Source organism: Doryrhamphus excisus, linkage group LG17 (genome assembly GCF_037039965.1).
Source record: "Doryrhamphus excisus strain RoL-2023G ecotype Guam linkage group LG17, RoL_Dexc_Guam_v1.1, whole genome shotgun sequence".
Taxonomy (NCBI): domain Eukaryota; kingdom Metazoa; phylum Chordata; class Actinopteri; order Syngnathiformes; family Syngnathidae; genus Doryrhamphus; species Doryrhamphus excisus.
This window is the reverse complement of record NC_136373.1, coordinates 13,451,634-13,468,046: the sequence shown is the minus strand read 5'-3', so window position 1 is coordinate 13,468,046 and position 16,413 is coordinate 13,451,634. Positions and strand designations below refer to the sequence as shown.

The following is a 16,413-nucleotide window of genomic DNA, read 5'->3' as shown; positions in this document are numbered from 1 at the left end:
TTTTACGCCATAATGACTTGCAAAAGTAATTCCACTTCCCGTAAGTCGAGATGAACCTTGGAAATCCGGGTGATGTGTACCTATCTGGATGCAAATATTGACTAGTCTGGCACAGTGTGGACCCACATCTTTCTTTCAACCTGCCAAAAAAAAAATCTCCTGACCGTTCCCGTGTGGGCAGAGCCTCAGGTTGATTTTGCTTCAGACTTACACCAGCCCTCTTTGAAAGCTAACCATTGGACAACAATCGAGCAATTGATTTTAATTAAAGAAGGTGTGATACAAAACAGCTTGGGATTGTAACAGGCTGATGGTTTTTGATGGGTGAGAGAGTGGTCTCTGCGGGGGAGATGGTGGAGAAGAGGATTGAGCCATCTGAGGCCAGCTATCAACAACTGCAGACACTCTCTGCATGAGACTCTTGCAGCTCAGATAAGTAGCTGCAGTAACAGGCTCCTCTGTGCACGGAAGAACAGAGAGGTTTAGGAAATCGCTAATTCCTGCTGTATATTAGCTTTTGTTGATCAAATGCGTGTGATGAAAGTCATTGAATGTCAAATGTGTCAATTAACTGAATATACTCTACATAAAGTAAATTACTCCCTAAATATTCACATCCTTCAGGTCAGTATGTACTATATGCACCTTTGGCTGCAATCACAGCACTGAATCTGTGTGGATGTTTATGAATCGGCTGGCAGATCTGGTGAACTTAAAACTCTCAGGTTAAGTCAATGGTGATGTGCAGTGTTTGGTGTTCCCCAAACATAGCATATAGTCTGATGGTCAAACGTTACATTTTTGTCTCATCAGACCAAAAAAAAATCTTCTTTCTTTGGGCAAATTCCAAGTGAGATTAGCCTTACCCTCACAACTAGCTATGGCTGGCAAAGTTTCATGCAACAGTGTGTCCCATCTGGACAACTGAAGCTATGAGCATTTTCAGAGTGGTCATTGGTGTTTTGGGGGCCTCCGTCACCAGTCTTCTTCTTGCCCAATCACTCACTTTGTGAGGATAGCTAGCTCTCTGCAGATTTGGAAAAATGCTATATCCTTCCACCAAACTCTGGGATGCGTAGTGAGTTGGTAACCTTCCCCCGTCCTAATCTTTTCAGTTATATTTTCCGAGTTTTTTGGGATGTTCTTTTGTTTTCATGTACCAGGAATACCAATTGACCAGGTGTTTTTATTAGGGATGTCCCAATCCGATTTTGATATCGGCAAAAAACGGATTATATTGGCATGCATTTGAAATCTCTCTGAAATTTTGACACAAGTAGTTGATTCCAGGTTCTGCCCCAGCACTTCCATTCAGCAGCGGACGGATAGATAGCACACACTCTTGTCATCACGTGTGCTAACTCTTAATAGCAATGAGTAGGAGTGATGTCAGCTGTGTCTTTTTTGTTAACGTCCGAAAAAGAGGTTTTAGTCGAGTCCAAAATGTGTCATACACAAGTTTCCAGTGGTGGCAGAGAATGGGGCTGGCCATGCATTACATGAGAAACTCCCACGGAATGACAATAAGTCATTAGCTACTGTGTAACAGAAAGGAGGCAACCGCAATCAATCATTTGACATAATGTGCAATGAGTTTCTTAAAGCATTGTGGAGGAATTTGGGCCCACTAATCTTAGCAGGATTGTTGCATTTGAGCCGCATTGGAGGGTCTTCCAGCATAAACCGCCTTTTAATGTCATGCCACTGCATCTGATTAGGATTCAGGTCAGGAGTTTGACTAGGCCACACTAAGTCTTCATTTGGTTTTTCTTCAGTCATTCAGAGGTAGATTTGCTGGTGTGTTTTGGATCATTGACCTGCTGCAGAATGCAAGTTTGTTTCGATGTGAGGCCACAAACAGATGGCCGGACATTCTCCTTCGGGATTTTTTGATAGACAGCCGAGTCACAGCGAGTCAGGTCCCAAAGCTGCAAAACAGCCCCAGACCATCTACCAATCTACCACCACCATATTGTCCTGTTGGTGTGATGCTCATTTTCTGGAATGCGGATTTACTTTTATGCCGGATGTACTGGGACACACACCAAGAAAATTCAGTATTTTCTGAAAGGTCTTGGGAACCATTTAGATGTTTTCTGGCTTTTTGTTCAGCAGTGGTTTTTGTCTTGTCTACCACGCAGGCCATTTGTGCCCAGTGTGTTTCTTATGGTGGAGTCATGAACACTGACCTTAACTGAGGCAAGTGAGGCCTGCTATTCTTTGGATGTTGTTTTAGGGTCTTTTGTGATCTCTTGGATGAGTCGTCACTGCGCTCTTGGGGTATTTTGGTTTGGCCGGCCACTCCTGGGACGGTTCACCACTGTTGGCTGTCACTGTGGTTCATTGGAGTCCCAAAGCGACAACTTTCTTTCGACATGGTATTTTTTTGTTTGTTTTTTTTAGTTCGGACCAGTTGGAGATTCTGCTACGATTGAGTGGTCCACCGGGAACATACTTCACCACACAAGAGGCACTACATTCCTTCTACACGATCACAAAAAATGCAGCCTATGTTGAGCAACTTAACCTGTTTGTTGCAGTGTTTTTTTTTAAATTACTAGCTACTATTTAGTAATCAGCATTTTCCTCCATTTACAGGAAACCAGGATTGATTGATGATCCAGAATTCGACACCCACAAGCATTTGGACACAGGTAGGTTTTTCACCTCAAATTGTTCATGTGTGTATGTGGTAGGCACTGTATGAATTTTTTAGGGATTTATTTTAATTACCTACAGTTCGCAAAAATGTTACACAGACAATCAACTGTATCCTCATCCCAATATCAGTGCCACTGCTGATAACGTTAGACAGGACCAGCTCACCAATCGTTATGCACGAGTAGCCCAGCTCCTTGGGTCTGCTGCTCGAAGGTGTGATGACCGTCTCCACACAATCTCATGAGATATCAGGAGACAGAGTATTACAGTGATGGAGGTCACTGAAGGGCATTAACCAAGAAGCAGGCCCAGCACAGCCCAGCACTGTACAGCTCTTTCGTGAAAGATCAGAATTGGAATGTTGGCCATCTGCGCCGCATTTACTCACTGACATAAGTGTAGTCAAAGTCATGCACGACTGGTTTAGTTATTTATTCCGATGAAACACCTCTACTTTTTTGTTGGAGTAGAATTACTGATTTCCCTTTGATGGAAGATGCTCCGGCTTTTGATTTAGACACATTTTCAGAATCACTCCCAACAGAACACGCAGTCCAACCCCTCTCAAGCATTTGCTCATGTTGTGAGTGGATGTTAGCGACTATATTTAGTAGGAACGTCTCTCAGAAGTTCACACTCTCCAACAAGATTTGGAAAATGAACTCAAAACTCATTCGAGCCCACCTTGCATGTTGGCAAAAAGGCACGATTAAAACTATTTGAAACTAAGATCCTTGGGATTATCCATTGGGCTGGTTCATTTGCCCCTGCAGAGTCTTGCCGGCACTGGGGAGCTAGTTTGAGGGGAAACATGAATGGAGAATAGTATCTGCTTTCTACGGAAACTGGGCTGCAAGGTGGTATTTGAACATGATAATATCATGGAATATAAAAAAAAAGAAAGCCAGCAGTTAGAGTTCTGAACAATAACATCAATTTTCTGTACTGCTTATTCTCACGAGGGTCGTGGGCATGCTGGGGCTTCGGGCAAGAAGACAGCTGGTCGCCAGTCAATCACAGGGCACATCTAGACAAACAACCATGCACACCACACTCACATGTATACCTGGGCAATTTGGAGTCACCAATTAAACTAACTTTTTGGAATGTGGGAGGAAGCCGGAGTAACCAGAGAAAACCCATGCATGGGGAGAACATACAACCTCCACACATAGAGGCCCGAGCGGGGAATTGAACCCGAATCTCCTTGCCGTGTAGCCTCCGCACTAACCACTCGGTCACCAGGCAGCTTGAACAATACCATATGACATGGTATTACCAATCAACCTATCTGGACATGCTTTTACTAGACAGCCAGATCTTACATAAGTGGTATTTGACCAAACATCCTACGGAAGTTAGCTCAGGAGAGGTATTACCCAACCTCTGGTCAAGTTAATCTCTTCTCACAAAGTTGGAGTTGTGGCCAAGTATGTCTCCAGACCTAAACCTTTTTGGGCATCCGTGGGGCATCCTCAAACGGAAATGCATTAATTCCGGAAAACCTACACAACTACCGCATTATCACCCGGTAGTACCTTGATGTCATTGTGTAGTGCCTTGGTAACAACGCAGTGCTCTAGTATCCTGAAGGTTTACAACCCGATCATGCATCTAAGAAGAGCTCTTCTTGAGGCTGTCGTTCTGTGTTTGTACATTTCCAATCTGTGTGTCCATGCCTCTTAGATCTTACCTTATTTGTGCGACAGTTTCTCGCAGTTGCTCTTTCATTTCCTCAGAACTTCTCTGACACTATTACTGTTCGAGGACACGGAATTACATCCTTCGAGGCACCATTTGTACCCGGATTTCCAGGACCGGTATCATTTTGCTTTTTGTTTGGCATTCTTGCTAGGCAACCACTTTGAACTTCAGCAGTTAGCTTGGTTCGCTCTTAGCCTTCAGCGCCTACAACTTGTTTATTTCAAGACATCTGTACCTCTTGCCTGTGCATGTGAGAGTTCCAAGTTCAGAGTTTCAGCAAGCTGTTCTAATCTTGTATTCCCAAAGTGTAGTGAGGAAAGTGCCCAAATAGTTCAAACTTTAGTGACGACAGCAGGGCTCTTGCAATGTATGACTTTTTTTTTAATTCTGGAAAAAAACTGGTGGCATCAAAAAGAGAAGAAAATGCTCTTGCAAACTTGAGACTGCATTGTAACAGACATGTTAAGATAGCGTTGGCATTTGTAATTATTGTTCTTATACGCCGCTAATGCAAAGTCAAGTCTCTGGATTATACTATCTCGTACTGTGATAGATACTGTGACACAGTAAGCTAGAGTTAGCATGCATGTTCATTCCAATTTTCTGATGCTATTCTTGTGGCGATTATTAAGTGATGATGAATCTGAATTTCGAGCCATGTGGTTGACTGGTGACAAAGTGAAGGTGTACGCAGCCACTCGGGGTGCTAGGATAGGCTCCACTTTACCCGTGACCTTGAGTGGGATACGTGGTAAAGCGTGTAGCTACAGAAAATTACACTGATTGTATCTGATTCCTCTGCTCTGTAGTAGGATTTTTTTGGTGGGAATTATTTCTTCTTTGACTGACTTGTTCCTTCAAATGCTGTTCTGCTTGATTTTCAGATTCCCTTTTAGATGTCACCAATATCCTGAAGAACCCCTTTCTTTCTTCACTTAAAAGGTGGGACTTAATAATTTTGTTCGTTTTTTGATTCTTGTATACCATTTTGTAATGCCATGTTTTTTTATTATTATTTTAGGGGAATACACACAGTTCCTAAATCCTTGAAGAATAATGGCTCATGAGTGGGACTCATATTTTCAAAACTTTGCCCCGCTGTCATCAGATCCAAAGACTTTGAGGACATCTGAACCAGAGGAAAGTCTTCCACATCATATAGAGAAGTTCATGGGACAGCATGAGTTCACCAACTCTACAGCTTCACACACTACTTCTGTATCACAGTCTTTGTTTGATACAAACTATTACTCAAATTCCAATATGGAAAATTCAAATTCCGACTGTGTTTACGAAACTTTTTTGAACGAAACCCCATGGCAAAAAGAGGAACACGCATCAAAGGATCCCGCGTTCAAAGGTAGGGATCCTGACGTTCAAGGGACAACTACAAATGGCTTATCTTCACCTGGACGTTTCTCTTCATCCTGTTCAACTGAATTACAAGGACTAAAGCAAAACTGTGAACTCATAGCTACATCTCTTCTTGAGGACTATTCAGATGTCAGTAGTTGCTCAGACACAGATGTCAGTAAAACTGGGCTGTCACGTAAATTTATTACAACTACCCCCAATCAACAGCGTAAAACTAATTCTACTGCAAAACAAAGTCCATCAGAATGGCTTTTCCCTCACAGTGGAGATGGGAAATCTGCAAATGAGAGGAATGCAATGAGCTCAGATTCATCAAAACTGACGGTGGGGGAAAACATTGGTAAATACATCCCAGAGATAGACGCACAAGATGTTTGTTGGAATGGAGGACATGAACAGCCCTGCTCGGGTTTTTCAACCCAAATAAACGTGACACGTAAAGACAAACGGGGAGCTCAAATTCAAGAACAAAACAATCCAGATCAACATCAAATCGAAGGACACTACTCGGACATTTCAGTAAGCGACAGTGAAAACTTGACTGGCATAGAGGATCACCCAGATGATGGAAAAGAGCAGATGACTCCACCTGCATACACAAAAACCTCATCTGCAAACATGGAGGAGCATGTCGACGGACTAGAGAGAGGAACCAAAGAAATACGCCCACTGGAAACCCAAAAGGCTGTTGCTCAGCACAAAAGAAATACCATACATGTTAAACGGACCAGGAGTGACATCCTTCAACTGGAGGACAAAGAATCTGATTCATTGGTTGAAGATCCAAGTGCCGTTGATCAGCAAAAAGAAAATGTGACACTAAATGACCAGGCAGTGATTGGAAAAAAGAAAAAAAATGTTGCTTCCTGTTTAAAGTCCAAGCATCAGGCTTCTAAAACGGTAGTTCAAGACAACAATTGGAGCACCACCATCTCAATGGGTGACGGTCATTTGAACCCTGTCAGTGACAACCAGAGTTTTTGTAGTAATTCAGATCTGTCTCTCAACTCCAATACCTCCAGTGCAGACATCTGCCCACAACAACCATTCTCAAGTACAGACACAAAGCTTTCTGTCAGAGAGGAAACCACGTGTGTCCAAGAGGAGATGGAAACGGTGTCCTCCAAAGCTATTACCAGTGACTGTTCTAAATTGGATATGTGCGTTGAGGACAAGGATTTAGAATCCTACTCACAGAAAGATGGCTATACCTGCCTTGATGAGAATTCAGGAAGCTCAAACGAAAACTCTTCTGGATGCCGACAGAGTGATGAAAATCCAGTGCCCTCAGACCAAGAAAGGCTGGCAGGATGTGCATCATTCGAAGGCATGGACGTATCCGAAGGAGGTGAGCTATATGGAGAACCTCTGTCAAGAGAAGATTCAAGTAACATTGACTCTGCAAAGCTTGCGGAAGAAACCTGCATTGACAATGCTAACAGCAACAGCATGATTGAGTCAGAAGAGCAAGGTACTGTAAAATCATCTTTACAAATGAGAAAACGACTGCAGCCTGTTGTCATTATGAAGAAAATTGAGCCCGCCAATGCAAAGACTAATTTGTATCACTGTGCAGTTTGCCAGCATGAAACCCACAGCGTCGATCATTTAATTGAACATCACCATTGCCAACATTCAGTGCAGAACATCCCATTTTTCAGGACAGCCAATCGATACCTGATGAGTAATAAATCAGACAAACATTTCACAGAGGTAACCAAACAACTTAAACATGCTTCATCTTCTCGCCTGCGAAAAAAGAAAGGCCGTTATTTGTGCAGCGTTTGCAACTTCTCATTTTTACTAAGAGGTCCGTATATGAATCACATGCGGCGTCACACTGGCGGAACACCTTACAAATGCAATGCATGTGGTACATATTTTTCACATAATACTTGCTTGGTAAGACACAAGAATGTACCTGGCAGATGCAAGGGTCCAAAAATGATGACTCCAGATTTAAAGCCCAATGACCATAATGTTATCAATTCCGAGAAACCCGAAGCTACATCACCACCACCACCACCACCACCACCACCACCACCACCACCACCACCGACAGTTGTGATACAGAGTAAACCCCATGACAATCTACTTGAATGTCGTGTGAAGTTGGTTGACATATCCAAAGGTCATGCCTGTGTCCATTGTAGCAAAATATTCTCAACTGCAAAGAAAGTCAAAAGGCATACTTACAGGGTACACAAAAGAAAGCTATTATTAGCTGCAAGACAAGCTAATAGTACCACAAAACCCACTAAAGAATCCAATGTGAATTCCACAGACACACAAAATCACAAATCCAGTGACAAGCCCATAAAAAAATCCCATTCCAACACCGAAGCAAAAAACTATCATTATAAATGTCCTCTTTGTCCAAGACTTTTCATCTATTCCTACAACAGAACACGACATTTACGGGAATGTGTCAGACTGGCTGTTTGTAACAGCAAGGGAAAAGTTGGTGATCGATACAGATGCCCGCTGTGTTATGCCACCTTTTCTGTGCCAGGCAACAGATACAGACATATAAAAGCCACTTGCCTCAGACACTATCTTATTCGTTTATCCAATAAGGAAATGAAAAAGTCAAAGGAAAATAAGGAAAAAATACCAATGGAAAACAAACACGATGAGCAGGAACTGACAGACTCAAAATTGACAACAAAAGCTGACCACACGTACAAATGCAACCTTTGTCCAGCAGTTTTTCAACACCCAACCGGGCTCTTCAAACATATGAAGAGGCATGAGTCTAAAATCACTGGCAAAATGATCAAGTACAAGACGTCAGTTTTATCCAAGTCCAAACTAACTCCTTCCAGCATGCCAACCACTGCGGAGAGCAAAAGGGACAATAGCGTCAAACCAGAAGAAGAAATTGCTGCTCTTTCCTTGAGCTGTAGATTTTGTGACAAAAACTTTGACACATCACAATCACTGAAGATGCACTTGCTCTCCCACAGAGGTGAAAGACCATACCGCTGTCTGCAGTGTGCAAGAGGATTCAAGAAACGTGTCTACCTACTGGGTCACAAAATTGTCCATCGGATGATGCAGTGCACACTTTGCAAAAAGATCCTTCCGAATGCCGGGCATTTTGTCCACCATGCCAAATTGTATCATAAAGGAGAAAAGTTCCCATGTGCAGACTGTGAAAAACAGTTTCACAATCCCGCAGAACTCCTTAGACATAAAAAATTACACAAAACCGCAAAAGACGAGGCCCATCTTTTGAAAGAGAAACCACTGCAGGCCTTGGAGTTTCAACAAGAACCAGTCAAACCACAGGTTCTCCAGTGTTCCCTGTGCAAAAAAGAATTTGATAATGTCCATGCACTCGGGAAACACTGTCGTACGCACATATCTTCATCTAAATGTCCTTTTTGCAATAAAGACTTTATTGCCCGCCGACATTTGTTAAACCACATGGACGAACACACAGGAGAAAAACCTTATTCCTGTACAGGCTGTGGAAAACGTTTCATTCGAGAAGTGAACCTGAAAAATCACAATGAAAACTGTGCGGTAACTCTGAAAGCCACGCCAAACCCGAAAAATAACAACGAAAAGTCTCCACAATCTCCCAAACCCTTACCGTATTATACCAGGGGAAAACATCAGTGCTCCATTTGCTCTCGATCATTTTGTAAGAAAATCCGCCTCTTTGCTCATTACGAGGCCCACAAGGCAAATACTCTGTGTTGCTGCACAAATTGTGGGATGTACTTCGGAGCGAATAAATACGCCGAACATTGGGCAAACTGTGAAGAGATTCCAGAAGCCAACGTTGGCTTATCTTCTACTGGCAATGCATGTCAAAGCGCCCCTAAAAAAAGCCTGAACACTAATAAAACTACATCCCAGTCCAGTGCATCAAGGATGTTTCCATTTAGGTGTCCTTACTGTACACGGAGGTTTCGGTTCAGATCCGTACTCTTCAAACATAGCGTGGCACATACTGGCGTTCAGCCGTATCCATGTACGCATTGCGGAAAAAGATTTCCATCAATGTCAACGCAGTTGCACCATGAAGAGAGCTGTAATAGTGCTTTGAAGGAAGAAGAGTCCAAATCCGAAAGTGTGGCTTCGACAGATTTGCCAAAATTTCCCACTCACCAAGAGGAAGCGCAGCAATCCCCGGTAAAAGCTGGAGAAGAATTGAAATGTAAATTCTGCACAAAGACATTTGTTAAACCACAAAGCCTACGACGTCACATTTTGACCCACAATGAGGTGAATCCCTATCGGTGTAAAGCCTGTGACAGCTGCTTTTCAAGGTACGATTATCTCAAAGTACACCAGGGTCATTGTAAAGAGAAACGATTAAGGCTAGCGGTCTGCATTCCCAAAATCAGCCTGGATGATGTCGGCCAGGGCTGGAAAGACCGGTGTCCCAGTGACCCTGAAGCAAAACTGGACACATTTGACTGTGAAGTCTGTTCAAAGAACTTCCCGACTCAATCCAAACTTTCCCGCCATGTCACAATGTTCCACACTGTCAAATTATTTCGGTGTCCACGTTGCGATGCCGGGTTTTCTCATGAAAAAACTCTAAAAAGCCACAGGAAGTTGAAAAGGTGCAAGAAAATCTCAAAGGAAATCAATACCCCACCAGAAGAGACTCCAGCAGCAGAAAATGTCAAAAATCCACTTCAAGAGGATAAAGTTCAGCAACTCCAACAGAAGCAAAAATACCCTTGCACCTACTGCCCTCGTGCTTTTGCAACCAGGGCAAAGTTGACCATCCACACCCGACTGCACACAGGAGAGAAGCCGTTTGCTTGTGACTGTGGCCAGCGATTCATCAGACGGGATTATTTGCAGCGTCACCTTCCAAAATGCACCATAAAACAGGAAAACACCAAAGAACATGCTGATCTTAAAAAAGACTGCACAGCCATGACCGGCTTATCACTGTCAACAGTTGGACAGAACCAGGAAACTATGACCCAAAGCCTGAACGGCTTTTCTTGTGCATACTGCAGTTCACGGTTTTCTTTGTTTTCACAGCTTCAAGAGCATTTTTTGAGTTCACACCAGCTGGAAACAATGGCTCAAACGGTTTCACCCGCTCCACTTCAACATCACCTGTCAAAGTTACCGAACATTGACGACGAGGTCTTGGACAATAAGCCCAGTGAAAGTATGAATTTGACATGCAAACTGGATACGGCAATTGTTGGCGATTTATCTGAATCGCTGGTTTGCCCAGTGTGCAATATGTCCTTTGAAAATAAGGCCGGTCTCAAGGGTCATTCCCGTGTCCATTCAAAGGAGAGCCTGTTTAAATGTAAAACGTGCAAAAAAGGCTTTTGGAATAAAAATCTACTCCGCAACCACAATAGGAAATGCCGACAAGGACATGGTGATGCAACAGTTACGGAAACCCCTCTGAAAGCGGACCTTGATCTTGAAGTGCCCGACTCCATTCTAGTGTTCAAAGACGATTCAAAAACAACCGGGACCGGAGTTTTGCAGACAAATTTCTCCTGCAAAAGTGAGCACCCAAAGGAAGATAAAGTTCCAGCGCAAAGCACTGAAAACACTGAGAAGAAGGTGGTCCAGTACCAATGTTCAGAGTGTGATTTGAGCTTCACTGACGGATTGATGCTCATCAGTCACCTTGAGGACCATGGAAGAGAGGAACAAGCAAAAAAACTCCATACCTGTGCAAAGTGTGGGCAGTTTTGTTCAAGCCAATCCGTTCTTGAAAAACACATGAGGCTCCATGGTCAATATAAGGAATTTTCTTGTTCTGACTGTCCCAAGTTATTTTCCACTTCATCCGAATTGGAAATCCACAAAACGCTTCATGACCCATTAAGACCGTTTCCCTGCAAACTGTGTGGTCAACGGTTTTGGTCACGGCAGTCTCTTTGCAACCATTACAAAGAAGAACATCCAAAAAATACATTTTTTTGTCAATTCTGCCAGAAGGTATATTCTAGCAAAAAGGCTCTACAAAGACACTGCAGGAAGTGGCACCTTAAAGAGCAAAGTGTCCTTCAGAACACGGAAAACAGCGGTCAAGCCAGTCCAACATGTGGAAGTGATGAAGACGGAAGTAATAGCGGGGACAGTGACTCTGACTCGCCGTACTTCCCGTGCCACGTATGTGGTAAGACATTCCCAACATCGGAAAATCTGGAGGATCATCAAAAATGTCATCTCGGTGAAAAACCGCATGAGTGTGCAGAATGTGGCAAATGTTTTTTCCAGGCGGCTCAGTTGGAGCAGCATAAACGAATGCATAAGTCGGAATTGCAGTGTCAAGTTTGCGGAAGAGGTTTCATGTCCAATTTCGCACTCCGGAATCATAAACACAGTCATGGAAAGAGCCGTCCTCACCGGTGCCCCAAGTGTCAGCTCAGCTTCACTGGACCGTCACAGCTAGCAGAACATATGTCCACTCACCGGGAAGAGAACTTTCCATGTGACATATGCAATCAAGTGTTCCTCTCCAAAAGCAGTCGAGCCGAGCACAGGAAAGCGCACTCACTGTCGAATAAGGCGCCATCGCCTTCGCGAACACCACCACAACAACGTAAAAGGCCTTTTCCCTTTGAAAGTACACTGGAACAAGTCAAAAAACTGAAATACCGTTGCGGGTTATGTAACGAGCGCTTCAAAGGCCCGGAGGATCTCTCGGAGCACGGATGCAAGCCAAGCAAGGAGCGACCGTATTCGTGTTTAGATTGCGATAAACATTTTCTACATCCATCTCACCTGAAACAGCACCGAGTCGTCATCCATCAAGTGGCGTCAGAGACTGATTGCGAATATTTATGTAATCATTGCAATACCACTTGCGCCTCCCTTGAGGACTTCCTTAGTCATCTGAAAAACCATGAAAATGAACATACAGTAACGGACAACCTGCCCGTTACGCTGAAGTGCAAAATGTGCAAAATGAACTTCTCCTCCAAAAGTAATCTTGATGAGCATGAGCGACATCATTGTGTGTCTGTTACAAATTTTGAATGCATGGAGTGCGGTCGGAGATTTTTGGAACGTGATGCTTTGCTGCAGCACCACTGTTCCCAAGAACTGCAAGAACCTCAGGAGAACGCGCATGACTCAACCTCAGAAACCACCCATCGGGTAACCGTACTGGAGGACGATGTTGATGTCACCGGCGAAGAATTATACCACTGCCGCGATTGCTCAATGCAGTTCTCTTCAAAAAGCATTCTCTTGGAACATCAGAACACTAAACACAACAAAGAGTGGCAAATTAAGAGAGCGTTCAAATGCACGTATTGTGAAAAGACCTTCGCCTGGAGGCATTCCCTGAGAAATCACGTACGGAAGATCCACATGAAGCCTCCGCCCCAAAACACGGCATCGCCAGCAACAAACGAGCTGAAATGTACCCAGTGTAATCATGAGTCGAAGACACCCCAAGAACTGTCGTTGCACATGAGAATGCACGCTGAAACCGAAGTCGGGAAGTACCGCTGCGATATGTGCTACAAGTCGTTTGCGTCAACTGGTCAGCTTGAACTGCATCAGGAAAGTCATGTCGGGCAGATTGTGTATGAATGCACAGAATGCGACAAAGCATTTGCTTTTCCTCACTTGCTGGAGGAACATCAACTGACGCACAAAACAATAGCAAGTACATGACCAGACACAAAACTGAACCACATGTACAAAGACCTCTACATGAGTTAGATCCATTTCGGGTCGATCCCTGTTGATTTTGTAAATATGAATATTGGCCTTTGTACCAAAATACACAGGCGACAAATGTTCTTGATATTTGTCCATAGGCACCACTTTTTATACAACATTTATGAAATGTAACATTGTATAGAATGACTATATCTTGGATCTGTCTTTATTTTCCAGACTTTAGAAGTCGTCTGTTCTGTTTTTTTGGATGGTATTTCTGGTTATTTTTGTTCAAATCTTGTGAGTTGATGAATTTGAAACAATGTTAGAACTGAATACTGTTCATTTTTTGAATACATTTCATTGAATACACTGGAACAGCTAATCGTGGTTTTTGGTTTTACCGTTTTGGAAGGGGGAAAAAATAAATGTGGGTTTGTCATTAAAAGTAGTGTTTTCTTTGACTAAATATTAAAATTCACTTTGTCGTTAAGTTGGAGTATGTGATGCCCAGTCAAGTCACACACGTATTGTGTTATGCATGTTAAATTTTCGCACAACTTCAACTTCATGGCAAAAAATCCGAATGATCCCTTTCAGGTACATTGAAGTCTAATTGGAAGTCCGACTGACCTAACATGGGATTGACAACGAATTTGAGTTTAGTACTTTATCCTCAAGCATAACATGACTTAATACTTGATGTAGACATATTTTGGCAACAGTCAAATATTAGTCGTAGTTGCGGACATGTTTTTTTTTCCAGGAGGGATATTGATCAACTCCTTCGCAGATACTTTCCAAATCCTGCCGCTTGGCAACTTCAACTTTCTGTCCCTCAGTTCTCAGTTGGATTATGATCTGGACACTGCCTACAAATCTCCAGGATCTTAATGCTGATGGGTGACTGTCATCCTTCAAGACCCACCCGTGAACCATCTTCAGTGTTCTGGCTGAGACCTTAATTCTCATCCAAAACCGTACGGTACATGGCCCAATTCAATCGCCCCTCAAGTCTTCCTGTACCTTAAGCCGAGGAACAGCCCCCGGAATATGTTTGTTGGACAATAGGGACGCTGTTGTTGGGGTATATTCAACATCTATCCATTTTCCTCCGCTTATCCGGGTCGCGGGGACAGCAGTCTTAGTAGGGAAGCCCAGACTTCCCGGTCCCCGGCCACCTCCTCCAGCTCCACTGGGAGGACACCAAGGCGTTCCCAGGCCAGCTGTGAGACATAGTCCTTCCAACATGCCCTAGGTCTTCCCCGGGGCCTTTTCCCGGCTGTGCATGCCTGGAACACCTCACTAGGGAGGCGTCCGGGAGGCATCCGGACTAGATATGTTGATATTCAACATACCTGCCTCCAACCACAGCCAGTTGAACTGATGCCAGAGCTCATTGATCTGACCACATCACATTTATCCAAAGTCTGAGATGCAGGATCTCAGTCCCATTACAGCCAAGTATGTTCCTAATGGCTTTCTTGGTGAATGTGGTCCCAACTCCATTGAGATCAATAACCAGCTCCTCTCTTGTAATTCTGGGCTGGGTGCCCTCCTTTCTTGGAGTCATTCTTACTCCCTGAGTTGAAATCTTGCAAGGGGGTCCAGAACAAAGAAATTTTTGAATGATCGTGTCATCAGTGGTCTCTTTCTTGTCAAGCTTATTGCTAAAGGTACAGGAGGAATTTCATTCATTCATTCATTTTCTATCGCTTATTCTCACAAGGGTCGCGGGAACCTATCCCAGCTGTCTTTGGCGGGGTACACCCTGGACTGGTGGCCAGCCAATCACAGGGCACATATAGACAAACAACCATTCACACTCACATTCATACCTATGGACAATTTGGAGTCGCTAATTAACCTAGCATGTTTTTGGAATGTGGGAGGAAACCGGAGTACCCGGAGAAAACCCACACATGCACGGGGAGAACATGCAAACTCCACACAGAGATGGCCAAGGGTGGAATTGAACCCTAGTCTCCTAGCAGTGAGGTCTGCGCGTTGGTTCGTGTCTTCCACGATATACAGAAGGACTAAAGTCTGAGGTAGAGGAGACAAAAGGAGCGCATTCTGTCTGCAGAACACGTTCTTAGCAAGCCAAATGCCACCTCAGAACCCTGGCTTGCTGATCTCACGGATCTCCTGGGTGAAGATAATGAATGCGGCGTTCCTGGGCTGGCATAGTAAGTCGGTCTCCAATTGTTGGAGGCCTGTTGGATGTTTTGCCTAATTCCATATCTTTCGAATTGAACACTTCCCCCCCCTACAGGGTTTTGTTGTTAGAAAACAAAAATGTTGTCAAAGACTGTAGTTAGCTATGTGTCGGTCGAAAGAATGTATGTTTCAGGATCATTCACTACGTGCAGGGAACAGTCGCTTGTGGAGCATATGTTATCAGATGGATGCAACACACTGGATTGTTGCAGGAAAGACTCTTGACGTGGTTTTTGTTTGTATGCATCATAACTCTGAATTGTCTTTCGTCATGCTAGCTGTGTAAGCGAGGTTTGCGGGCGAAGTGCACCTCAACCTGGTGTGTGGGATGCCCTGGCCATTTCTGATTAACATACAAACTTCCTGTGCATGCTCCACCCATTTTTGAGAGTGTGACACCCACTTCCGGTTTATGCCCCGCCCATTCCGAGTACCATCAAAGGAACATCAAAGCTATTTCTGAACAGGCCATGCAGGCTGTTTTTACAGAGTGACTTTCTTATGGTGGAGTCATCAACACTGACTTTAACTGGGGCAAGTGTTGTTGTGGGGCGGCACGGCGGTTGAGTGGTTAGCGCGCAGACCTCACAGCTAGGAGGCCAGGGTTCAATTCCACCCTCGGCCGTGTCTGTGGAGTTTGCATGTTCAAGCGTGGGTTTCCTCCCACATTCCAAAAACATGCTAGGTTAATTGGCGACTCCAAATTGTCCATAGGTATGAATGTGAGTGTGAATGGTTGTTTGTCCATATGTGCCCTGTGATTGGCTGGCCACCAGTCCAGGGTGTACCCCTGCCTCTCGCCCGAAGACAGCACCCCCCGCGACCCTCGTGAGGAAA

The 16,413-nt window shown here is 44.0% G+C and overlaps 1 protein-coding gene across 3 annotated transcripts in view; it reads left to right on the top strand.

Moving 5' to 3' along the window:
* Positions 1-16,413, top strand: part of znf1035 (zinc finger protein 1035) — a 30,171-nt gene that overhangs the window by 5,836 nt on the left and 7,922 nt on the right. The window contains exons 2-5 of one of the 3 annotated variants that reach the window (XM_078798063.1): positions 2,599-2,654; positions 3,624-4,481; positions 5,250-5,307; positions 5,387-14,998. In XM_078798063.1, coding sequence (XP_078654189.1) covers positions 5,422-13,368 — 7,947 coding nt within the window. In that variant the 5' untranslated portion in view covers positions 2,599-2,654; positions 3,624-4,481; positions 5,250-5,307; positions 5,387-5,421 and the 3' untranslated portion in view covers positions 13,369-14,998. Of the gene's footprint in view, positions 1-2,598; positions 2,655-3,623; positions 4,482-5,249; positions 5,308-5,386; positions 14,999-16,413 lie in introns of those variants that run through there. The other 2 variants (XM_058083824.2, XM_058083827.2) reach the window with 2 other exon arrangements.